Source organism: Amia ocellicauda, chromosome 7 (genome assembly GCF_036373705.1).
Source record: "Amia ocellicauda isolate fAmiCal2 chromosome 7, fAmiCal2.hap1, whole genome shotgun sequence".
NCBI lineage: Eukaryota > Metazoa > Chordata > Actinopteri > Amiiformes > Amiidae > Amia > Amia ocellicauda.
This window is the reverse complement of record NC_089856.1, coordinates 12972627-12985137: the sequence shown is the minus strand read 5'-3', so window position 1 is coordinate 12985137 and position 12511 is coordinate 12972627. Positions and strand designations below refer to the sequence as shown.

The 12511-nt window shown below is 44.5% G+C and overlaps 1 protein-coding gene across 1 annotated transcript; it reads right to left on the bottom strand.

Moving 5' to 3' along the window:
- Positions 1-5708: 5708 nt before the first annotated feature.
- copz1 (COPI coat complex subunit zeta 1) lies at positions 5709-12098 on the bottom strand. Its single transcript, XM_066708476.1, has 9 exons — positions 12000-12098; positions 10034-10102; positions 9785-9866; positions 9228-9319; positions 9068-9123; positions 8842-8919; positions 8522-8573; positions 7996-8034; positions 5709-6910 (listed from the first exon to the last, which is right to left on the bottom strand). Exons 1-9 carry the CDS (start codon positions 12015-12017, stop codon positions 6863-6865), a joined length of 534 nt encoding a protein of 177 aa, XP_066564573.1. The 5' UTR covers positions 12018-12098; the 3' UTR covers positions 5709-6862.
- Between the last annotated feature and the right edge of the window lie 413 nt (positions 12099-12511).

Sequence of the window (12511 nt, the reverse complement as noted above, 5' to 3'; positions counted from 1 at the left end):
GGGAGGAGGTGTGAGAGCGTAGACAGAGAACAGCAAATAAGGAAACTGAATGTTTTTCTACATCAATAAGCCACTATTAAACACACCGGGAAGTGTATACAGAATAAGAGCGCAGATTGTTCTGACTTCAACGATACCAAACACTAGTACTACGAACAAAAGCACGGACTACATATTATTATTATTATTTACAAATCATGCACTATTTCAGCATGGCAATGCTGAAATACTGTAACATGCATTCATGATTTCATATATTCTATGTCAATGTAGTTTCTTATTCAGTGTTCTTAAAATAAAAATAATAATAATACAGGGTTACAATTTCTTTCTCAATAAGTTTCTGAATCTATTCTGATCAGTAATATTGCATTGTATCGCCAAACTGAATTACTTGATATTACACACCGTTGTATTACACCAGTATCATATCTGTCCTATTACTCCAAACAGTAGCCAGAGGACACTGATGAAAGCCAACACCACAAACTCAAACTATCACCAATAAGCACCTACACATGTTACTAAACTCAGTAGAAATACAGCCCTGATTCAAAGAGAAGTCCCATTTTACTGGCAAATCTTAATCTTTATTTAAACCATTAAATTAATTCCAGTGTAGCTAAAACAGTCCAAATACAACTCTAAAAACTAACCCTGATGAAAAGGTAAGCCAAAGAGCATTCCTGTCTGGATCTGAGACTGCAGTTAACCTCCCCGTTACCAATCATTTGCCAAGATATTATTCTGTAATTTAGGATTTTAAATATGAGAAACGTAATTGAATGTATGGGTGGGGGGGCAAAAATAGGACAATACATACAGAAGCCACACTGTTATTTATATAAAGTGATTTTGTTCTTTTTTTATAAATATAGACAGACTTGGGTTTCATTTTTGAGGTTGTAGATTTCAAAAACGTATTAAAAAGGAATGGACAATGCGGGACTCAGGATTCGACTGGAAAACAGCCCGGACACCAGATCTGAGGCCGACACCCTGATTGTAATTTTCCTTTCATTTTTATTATATCTATACATATATTTATTATTTAGATTTTCCCTTTATACTGAGGTTTTCAACTCACCCCTTCTATCCCCTACTGTACCCACACAGATAGAGGGAAAAGAGGGGTGTCAAGGCAACTGGGGGCTACTGCGAGTATCTCCTGGTTCTATACCACCCAGCCCCCCACCTCCCTCTCTCTCTTTCCCTCTCTCTCTCTCTTAATGGAGATTTATGTCTTCCTGTGCCACTCCAGCAAGCTGTAAATAACCCCCCCTCCTGATCTCATCTGTCTGCACGTTATCTCTCCCCCACATACCGGTCATGTGATAGCAAACACTGTAAGAATATACTATATGAATCAATTACATCAATGAATCAATCAATTAATACCCTTATTGAACAGCTCCGGCACCGGCGCATTTGATTGTATTCTGACATTGGAAAGGAAAAGCTGTCACTCAAGGCCATGGGCAGCAGCACCCAGAGAGGACTCTGTAGGATGGAGACCTCGAGAGCTGGGTGATATAGGGTCTTTTTTTATAGTGCTATGTACTTGTATTTTTTTAAAGCCATGCCTGAGTGAAGATCCAAGGCAAGGGGTCAGGGACGCAGTCAGATGAATGAAGTGGTGATGGTCTTCATCTTCAGCCAGAGATGCAGTGGGGCTGCGGTCACCAGTGGACTAGTCTCCCGCTTCAGATGTAAATTGGAGACAGATCTCTCCCTCCCTCTCTTTCTTGCTCTCATGAGGCTTGTGTCAAACAAGAGGCTCACCTTAACCAATTGTTTACCTGTTCTATAACGGTACAGTCCAGTCAGTGGCTGTGCAGGCAGGACAGGACAGTCCAGTCCAGGCAGTGTCTCTGCAGAAGGACAGTCCAGTCAGTGTCTCTGCAGAAGGACAGTCCAGTCCAGTCCAGTCAGTGTCTTTGCAGCAGGACAGTCCAGTCAGTGTCTCTGCAGAAGGACAGTCCAGCCCAGTCCAGTCAGTTTCTCTATAGCAGGACAGTCCAGCCCAGTCCAGTCAGTGTCTCTGTAGCAGTCCAGTCTGGTCAGTGACTCTGCTGCAGCAGTACAGTACAATACAATACAGTCAGTTATTCTGCAGCAGCAGTACAGTACAGCATAAGAATAGCTCAGCACATGGTCTCTATATTGGCTTAGATAAAAGCATGTGCTAAATGACAACCAATTATAGCTTTATTATGTAGCTCTTTTTACTCTGCTGCAAAGGGTCACTATTGATAAAGGTGTCTGTTTCAATGACTGAAGATTATATATTGAAATGGACAAAAACTATATAGAAAGCACCCAAGTGTCTGAAGAGCCACCGGGATTCTCCAGAGACAAACACAATTCTTCTGGCCTGTCTCTCTCTCTCTCTCTCTCTCTCACACACACACACACTCGCCCTGAAAGCTCATCAATGATAATTTATAGACCGATCGCAAACACACACACACACAGACTGTAATGCACTGTACACACGCATCAATTACCTGCTCGCAGCACACATGCCCCTGACACTTTTACGGCGCGTTTTGTACAGCGTGTCACACGTGTGGCGTTTTGGACTATTATACTCATTCCTGTATAATTAATATAAATTACCTTTTTAGATTTTTTTTTTCTGCTCAGCACTCTCTCCCTCTCTTTTTATCGCCCTTCTCGGATAATTAGCTGGTAAGCGGATCGCGCAGAAGGAACGAGAGCTACATCGCCCAAAGGTGCCGGTGGTTTTAATGGGATCAGCAGCGTCGCAGAGAAATTTAACCCTTTCCCCACTCGCACACCCACCTAGCATTCCAATTCCCTTTTATAACACTGATCTCGGGATATTGCAGCAGTTTATTATGTATATATATCTTTTTTTTTTTTTTACATTACAGGACACACAAGGACCCAATCTTCATAATATTTGCTTGGGTGCTTTATGCAGTGCCTCACCTTTCTCCGAAGACAGTTTTCTCCTTCAAATCCTTCACACTCCGCCCCCGACCCTACCCCCTACCCCCCTGTATTGAAGGATGAACGGATAGGACACAAAACCCGAGAGGATAAATCAGAGAGGTAAGACAGTCCTACCAGCTCGCTAACCCTCCAGGCCTTGCCGTCTCCGACTCTCCTGGGTCCTCTGAGCTGAACTACTGCTCTGTGGCACAAAGCCAAGCTGTCCGACATGGATTCACAAGCACTCAATCAGTTTAATGTATGGGTTTATGTATTTGTTTTTCCAGTTGAATAACACTATACACTAATTAGCCAGGGCTTAACATGTTGCTCTCTTTATGATTACTTATTGCAGTTGAACTGGAGTGGCTACTGAGACAGCCGCAACATAACACATGGATTGCAATGTCAAGTTATTGCGGCCTACAGTGACTGGGGCCCACCTGGGATGAGTTGCTGCAGTGGGAATGGGAGTCATTAAATTTTTTTACGTTTCCTACACTTATTTACCATTAATTATGTCTCACTGGCTTCCATTGGAATGCATCTTCTTTTATCACACAACTATAGGTACTGTTGGAGAAATGGGTTTCATTTTACACGGTTTCAAGATTTACCTTCACACTTGTCTCTCCGGAGACACGGCACACAGCTCGCAAATGCCCTCGTCTTCGCCTATGTGAAAGCAACCAACTAATAATTTTTTTAATGGGGGGTACAGGAGTGTTTTTGTTTTGCTTTGGCCTCTGAAATCCTGTGGTCTGGAATGGCCTCCAGGCGCTTCTACACTTGTTTTTCATTACTATTGATGCTAAATTATTATTAAAGACTATGAAATTACTACTACTAATATTAATAATATTACTAAGAATAATTACAGAGGACCTCTTCATACTCAAGACACGTTCCCACGTGCACAGTAGACAGGCGGGTGTCGTCTTGGGCGTGTGCATGTGCGTGACCCAGGCCTGACCTCCACGCGCTAGACAATCATGATTTTCTTCTCCGAGGTCTCTCAGATGCACACTCACATACGAGAAGTCAACATTTTCTTCTTCCTTATAACACCTTTGCGATTGTTTAAGGTGCCTATTAAATTCTGCCTATAACGTTAGGTAGGTCTAAAAGGGCATGCTTTCCATACAATACAGCGACAGATGATGAACACTGATATAAAGACTACAAATTGGAGAATATGTTTAGGTATTTATCAAAAAAGCATGAGGTTGATTATTTTTTTATGTACTTATTGGCAGATGCCCTTATACAGGGCGACTTAAAGGTTAATCCAGAATTACAAAAGTGCAGTAATACAAATCAATACAACGTGCAATTTAAGAATTACAAAAGTGCAAAAGTACAGTCAATAAAGAATACAAAGTATACATCCTGATTCATGATGCAGTGAAGTCTTAGATAAGGGCTAAGGGGCATAGGAGAAATCACAGTGAAACAACAGATCTAACCATGTATATGTAAGCAGGAGAATAATGAAGCATTGTTTTAGAAAGTGCAAAATTACTGGAGTGCTGAACAGCTCAGCAGAATAAGCTGCTATATTACAACTACAGTAATTCTGGTTTATAATGTTACAAAACGACACTTAAAATAAATTCAATTTTATTTTTAAGTCTGCAACAGCACGTTCAATCTGTTTATGGGAATCATATTGTACAGTTGTGTAGCTCTCACCCCATACCGCCAGAGGGCACACAGAGACAGATGATAGCACTCAGACTGCACTGTTAACATTGTAGTAGTGAGGTCGAATAGCAGCACATAGTGACTGGGCTTTGGAAATATTAATCTAACATATATCTATATCTAAATCTGTATCTATGTATCTTTCCTACCTCCCTATCTATATATACAGCTCTGAAAAAAAATGAGACCACTGCATAATTATCAGTTTCTCTGGTTTTACTATTTATAGGTATGTGTTTGGGTAAAATTAACATTTTTGTCTTATTCTATAAACTACTGAAAACATTTCTCCCAATTTTCAAATAAAACTATGAATGGAATGGAATGGCTGCCATACATGTAGAGATGCTGATTTAAGAAATAATTGCAGTGGTCTGTAAATTTTTTCCGGGGCTGTACGTACATCACCAGTTCTTAGCAATCCACAGCTGGGTGAACCCCCCACCCCACCCCTTAGATTCTGCACCTGTTACGATCTACAGCGTGTCTTCTACAAGTCACTTCAGCAAATATTCTAATATAATTCCCCTATCGTTTCTGGGATCTTCTTTATAAATATACGTATCTGAAGTAAGACTTATGAGCACCTGTAAAGTCGTTCTAACTTCAGCAGAACGTTTACAACCTATCAGTGATCAATTTCATTGATTGATGAATCGTGACTGAGCCCCCTCCATCTGTCAACTAAACACAGAATTATCTTTTACGTGCGTTTTCCCCTCTCGACCACCAGGTGGAGCCATTGCCTAAGCTTTGCGGAGTTGAGGTGGTCTTTAGTCCCCGCAGTTCGGGGGGCCAAACAGACAGGCTGGTAATAGGTACAAAAGCAGATAACAGCTAACTGCAACCCTTCACATGTTGTGGATGTGGAGAGCGTCATGGGTTAATGCTTAATACCTGAGATAAAGCACCTGCTACATAACTAAATCATAATGATCAGTTACCCAACATAGCAGCACGGTGGGTTGGAGTACCGGCACATGGCCAACAAGACCAGCCTAAAACACCGGTTGTGTTAAAAGAATAAACGCGAGCAGAAGCACTGGCCATTTTAAAGATTTTTTTTGTTTATTTATTTTGGTTTATTTTGAACCTGCACGAAAGATAACATTTCACAACAGATTGTACAGTGCATCGCAACTCAGTGCAGTCATCTGTTACAGACAGCAGTCCAGAGAACAGGAGACATCCTGGGGGGCTTCGGTCTTTTAACCATCTGATAAATGCATGTAGAGCCGGCACAGGGACTTTGTGTGTTACAGAAACAAATGCACAGTGTCGTCTCCACCGCTCACTGTCTCTGTACGTCACTACAGTATCTGATGAAAACCCTACTGAAGCAATACACAGTGATGCATCGCTGTCGGTCTGCTACTGATTCCTAAGGATCGTGATTAAGAGCGGGCAGGGCGGTGGGAAATCAAGTGGCAACAGTTACACCGGCACGTACAGAAAATATCAACCAAACCCAACCGAGCAGCTACTGGAATGTGAATATTCATCAGAGGGGCAGGAAGCCCAATTGGAAACCAGCTTCCATTCTCAGATTCCCCATATTACGAGTCTAATTATTATTCATGAGAGGGGAGGGGAGGGTAGCCTGTCAGGTAAGACAATGAAGGGAACGTCCATCGGCCAATCAGCTCTCACACCATTTCATTCAATTCCACATACAGTCGCAATAAAAACAGCCTACTGTTGCATACCCTTGACAAACAGGAATGCGGGGTTCAGGTCACGTACATTGAGGTCCCTGGGTGATGCTGATTGGTGGAGGCACCAGGCAAGTTCAGTGCAGTTACAGTCCAATGAGTTTTGTTGGTCAGATTGAGACCCGTATCTCTTTCCTCTCCACATCTCTGCTTGCACCCCCCCCCACCCCAGACGCTAGCTACAGCATCCAAAGCCACTTCCCTCTCCGACTCCATGAGCTAATGAATTCCTTTACAGAACAGTACGAGACTAAAAACACAATTGTGGTGTTTGGCCTGACTGTGGAGGAAGTGGAATGTGTCAGCACTGCCCTGGGGGTGAGGGCTGGACACGGAGACAGAGGGACGGGGACGGGTGGAAAGAGATTCACAAGATGGGAGCGTCTGTGTGCGTCTGTCACTGTGTGTGTGTGTGTGTGTGTGTGTATTTGTGTGAGTGTGTGTGTGTGTGTTTGTACTCCTCCCTCACGTTGCTTTCAGCTCCTCTCCTATCGCAGCAGAGACCACTTGATCTGCTCTTTAGCGGACTGGAGCACCTGAGAGAGACAGAGGACAGCATGGTTAGAAAACACACAAACTTATTCCACTGAAGATGGTTAAAAACAGATGAGAACGATGGAAGATGAGTAACTGTTTCTTTCTTTTAGAGATCACACGTAATTAAAAAAAATTAAATATCGATACATATAAATGACTCATTAGGATACGCTGTACGGGGAGGCAAACCCGTAACAGAGCACCAGGGGCCTGGATTGGGCCAATCAATCACAAGCTCAAAATGGCTACCTGCAGCCTGTCAAGAGGGCTCTAAATTGAGGCCGTTAATCAGAGAGCCGCGCTGACTGCTGGCCCGTGTGAGGAGCTGCCGTCCATCATTAGCGATCGTGCTTTACACGCCAACAAGAGAAAGAGGGGAGAAAAATTAAAATCTTGTCTAGGAAAAGAAATGGCTCTGGAACCCAGCGAAATGTGCAGTGCAGTCAGCAGCGCCCGGCCCTGCTGCTGCAGTGGAGGCATGGCGGTACAGCACTCAGGAGACAAGCGGCACGGAGGAGTTGGCGTGTGTGTGTGCCAGAGAGAGCGTGAGTCGCATCTCAGAGTCACGGGCAGTGCAGAGCTCATTTGTGGGGTTAGTCCCGGGTATGGGGTCTGGGTTAGAGGCAGCCAGGCGATCAGTGGCTCATTGCGCTCTGAACCGCTGCCACCCAGATGCTGCCGGCAGGATCACAGAGACACAGCGCGCTGCAGTAGCCTGGCTGGGTAGTTCTAACCCTCCAAAATCCATCTATCAATCCTTGGGCCTGATTTTCCAAGATGTGAAAGCATGCTTGTGTTTTTTTTTTTAAAGAGTTATTGTAACTGATATAGACACAACAAATTGGTTTGCAAAGAGTCCGTCCCCCATCCCCAACTGAATTCAAACTCCTGATCTTACATACATTTACCAGCTTTGGAAAATGAGTCTGAGTGTGGGTAAAGCGGGGTGGGGGGTGGGTTTACTTTTCAACCCCCCCTCCTGTGACCAACAACAGTTTATCCTATTTGTCTATACAAATAAACAATTAAAGAAAAAAAAAAAAAAAAGGAAACCAGCGGCACACAGACGGAGTTGGGATCTCACCTGAGTGACAGTCTGCTCTGTGAGTGGCACGTCATCCCCCTGAGAGAGAGGGGGGGAGGAATACAGAGGGATAGAAAGTGGAAGAGAGAGAGAGAGAGAGAGAGAGAGAGAGAGAGAGAGAGAGAACATGTTACACACACAACAGCCTCAGCCATATGTCTGTAGAGGAGAGATATACCCTGCAGAAGGCACTCTGTCTCACCCCGTTCACGCTCTCCCTCAGACTCCACTCTCTCTCCACAGTCAGTCTCACTCTCTCTCACTCTATATAGTCACATCACTCAATCTGTATATAGTCACAGTGACTCTCTTTCCCTCCCTCCTTTCCTCCAATCTCTCCCTCCAGCCTGCACTGTGCCTAAGAGCAGCCCTGCAGTGAGGCAGGGCAGAACCACCAACTCCAAAACACAGGGCTCAGGAAGGGCAGGCAGAGTCCGCCGGGCCCATGCGGTGCCAGACCATGAGGCGGCTGCTCTGTGGCCTAGTCAGATAATGAAATGACTGATTGACAGTGCAGAAGCCTCACCCTCAGGGCCACGCGGTGCACCACCTGCTGGGGATCGCTCTCCAGGATCACCCTACAGGGGCAGGAAGGAGGCGGGTGGGGTATTAATGACACAGGCAGGTACGATTTTCACAAAACAAGAATAGTGGTCATCCGCTTGCATCTGTGCAGTTGTGTGTCCATCTTTCTCTCTATAAGGTATATTTTGTGTGTGTGTGAATGAGTGATTGAGTGTGAAAGACAAAGTGAGAAAGTGTGTAAGGGTCTGGATCTTGATCTCTCCCTGTGTCCAGATCAGTTTCTCTCAACATGTCTGTATGTCTCCCTTCTCTCTCTCTCACCCCCCATCCACGATCTCATCCACAGCCAGGAACAGACCCTCCATGTTCTCCAGCAGGGCTCTCTTCTCCACATTCTTCCTGCGAGGGAGACAGAGAAGGACAGCAAGAGGGAGAGCGAGAGACAGGGAGGGAGAGACACTAATGTAACGGTAATGATGACAGTAACACAACTATTCGTACTTCCTGAAGAAAGCCCACCCGCCTTCTTCAGAAGACAGCCTCTTACCTCAGCATCTGACTGAGCGAGTCAAACAGGCAGTTCAGCACCGACATGAGCATCAGCTGTGCCACGGAGTAAAGAAACAAAGGAAAAAATAAATAAGCAATACATTACATTTGAGCCTCCCACTCACACCCTGCAGACTGGGCTTTGATCGGGCCATTACCTCATTTTCGTGTGAGCTGCCAATCACATAGAAGTACAGGTCAATGTTGCTCTTGTAGACGACCGTCAATCCTTCTAGCAGAGCGATCTCACCTGGGGGGGTGGGGGAAGGGATGCAAAAAGCTGCAAAATGCTTCTATGACATTTTCCTTGAACATCCAACTCTGCAGTCCATACACACATGGCGATTAATTAGCCTAACTGATCGCAGATTACATTGTTCATGCTAAACTGAGACTTCTGGGCAGCGCAGACAGGAGAGACTTTTCAACGCAACCCATTGTTTTCCATCAGTGAGTTACCTTTCCAGTTTTATGGCAAAACAAGTGGGAACCCCATGCCAGGCCCACACCCACACCCTTCAGGTGGAAATGTAGAAATGTAGCCCAAGCATTAACGAAAGCCCAGGTGTACCTAGAGCTCTAATCTCTAGCCTGGACCAAAATGCAATCTTAAATTGATTACTGAATTCAGTTCTAGTGTGTGACTGAGCACTTTCACGCGTGATCAAACTCTCTAGCCCGGGACCATGTCTAGTTCTCGATTTCTACGCCTTACTGTCAGTGCGGTGGGTCTTGTTGAAGATGTTCTTCTCAAAGGCCTTCTGCTCCTTCACCGTGGGGTACGTGTCATCGTAATACTGCGGGCACAACCAATCAATCAATCAGTCAAGTCTGTTAATTAAGCCATCCACTTCAACAGAGGCGTCTTCTCAAGGGCTTTTAGGACTGCGAGGCCCTGCGAGTGAGCAGCACAGGGGAGAGGCTATACACCGATTGTTCTTAAAGGCCAAGAGGACTCCGTTACCTTGGCGTACAGCCTCTCCCCATCGTTGTCCAGGATGAGAACCGCCTTCACCGTGTACAGAGAAGGTTCCTGTGCAAAGAGAATACAGCATTTAGGCTTCAGATGCCCCCGCACTCTCACACTCACACACAAACTCAATCCTGAGTACTGTCTGTAAACACCCCAGTTTGACTCCTCTCTGTAAATACCCCAGTGTGAGTACTGTCTGTCTGTCTGTCTATCTCAGTCTGTCTTTGTCCATGCGTCAGTCTAGGCTCTGCAGCTCCCGAGCTCCCGAGACAAAGTTCTGTGATGCACTGACTTCCCTGCACTCACAGTCTGAGTGTATAACAGAACTTCACCTCAGATGCTGCTCTTCCCCATCCGCCCTGCCCTCACCCTGCCACCCTGCCCTCGCCCTGCCCCTGTTGTCTATCAGTCCTTCACTCTCCCAGTTCGTTTGAAGTCACAAAAACCCTGTCCGCCTCATGACGTGACAGCCCCACAACCTGACTGCGCAGTAGGAGCTCATAGGCTGGCCCGGGGGGTGGGGGGGCAGTTGTGTCTGCAGGTTAGTGTTGCACCTTGAGCTCTGTGCTGCCAGCATGACTCAGTCAAACAGGGCTCTCACAACTCAGTTCCTGGAGGGGGGAGGGGCAGTATTTGGTCTCCATTCCAACTAACACTCACTTTCTATTTCTTAATTCAACTCATTAGATGATCAATATATGACATTATATATATATATATATATATATATATATCGATATATAGTCCTATATGACAGTCTTACAGGAGACTTATATTTCAGCTGATGGCTTGAAATATAGTTTTAATGAAATTCAGTCTGTAGAGAAGTATTGATAGTGACCAGTTCATCAGTGTTACTCAGACCAGCTGTGTTACTGGGAGCTGAGGTGGGCTGGTTTGGAACAGAAGACACTCTCCCGGGTCGGAGCTCAAGACGTGTGTTGGCTCCACCGATCGGCTGTTAGGTCAATTGTTTTCTTAGGAATTTATATGAAGGGGCAACCAAAACAGGAGTGGGGCTATTTTCCTTAGACTCCAGTTAATATATGCTGAGGATCCCCAAACTTATAGTTTGGACCAGTAGTCCCGGGATCCCCCTGTCCTGTCGTATTTTTTTATCCTACTGTACACTTAATTAATGAATTACAATTTTAATTTAACTTAATTTGCTTCATTCCACTGTTGAAATTGTTTAACAATTATATACTTAAATTGACATCTCCAGTGGTTTACAAATATGAATAGGCTCCGATTGAGACAATTATTTGTTAAATTAAGGAACTGAAATCTCAGTTGGAAGCACATCTAGCAGGACACTGGGTCGCCAGGGTCGGGAAGCACTGGCTTATACGCTTAACAGACACAAGTGGAAATGATGTGTCGCTGTGTCACACATGTACGACTGTGAAGCGCTTTGCCATTGAAAACTTAATCGTCAGACACTTTTTACTAACTGTATTCTATTGTATGGCGATTAAAAACTAACTGCAGTTAAATGCCGCTCTCTCTCTCTCACTCAATCACACACTCAGTCAATAGATCCTTTGTGTAATTTCTCTCATTCAAATAAATCAATTTTACGATTAAAAAATGTAAATTTCAGCAACTTAATATAATCTATTATGAATTAAAGCAACACACGGAACCACCGATTTAATTTCAATGAATGAACAAACACGCAAATAAATAAAAAAGACGTGAACACGAGATCAGAACGCTTTGGCGACCAATCTCACTTCCGTAAAACCTCTCGTCTGTATCGTGATCTCGGCTAGAATTCCAACTTTAACTCGGTGCTTGGCGTTCACATACAGGCCGCAGGTTTACCCTGGCTCATTCAGAGACATTTTCACAGTGTTGACACCTTACTTCTCCCTGTACCCGAAACATTTAATTAATGTCCTCCACCATTATATCTGCCGTGTTATTCTCTCACGGTTCCCCCGAGTTACAATACCAGAATTAGCGCGTCCATCTTCCGAGTCCGCCGACGTGGAAATAGCAAAACACTACACTTCTTTCGATTGGCTGCTGCCGTACGTCAATCATACAGCTCTCTTTTTTGAGTGGTTGAAATCCGTTGTCCTTCAACGTACAAAACACGCCCCCGCAGGAAGACATACTGTGGTGATTGGTTAGTTATTCCGCTGACCGTCCTGTATGGCCAGCTCGGCAGATATCCCGCCCAGTATTGAGGAGCGTGAAGGCGATTGGTCCGCAGTCACGCAGGCGCAGTCAAATGCCAATGTCCACTTTTCTTCTGTTGCTAGGAAACGAGTAGGCTGTACGATAGAAATACTGTCATTAAACTTAAACAAGAAACCGACTGAAAAGGCTTTATTTGAAAATGTAATTTTATGGTCATATGCAGTACCTTTTGTGACTTGAAAGCCATTATCATGCTAATGCTGAATGATGAACGTTTTACATCAAGAAACCTTAATATGCAAATACAAACCCAATAAGGAA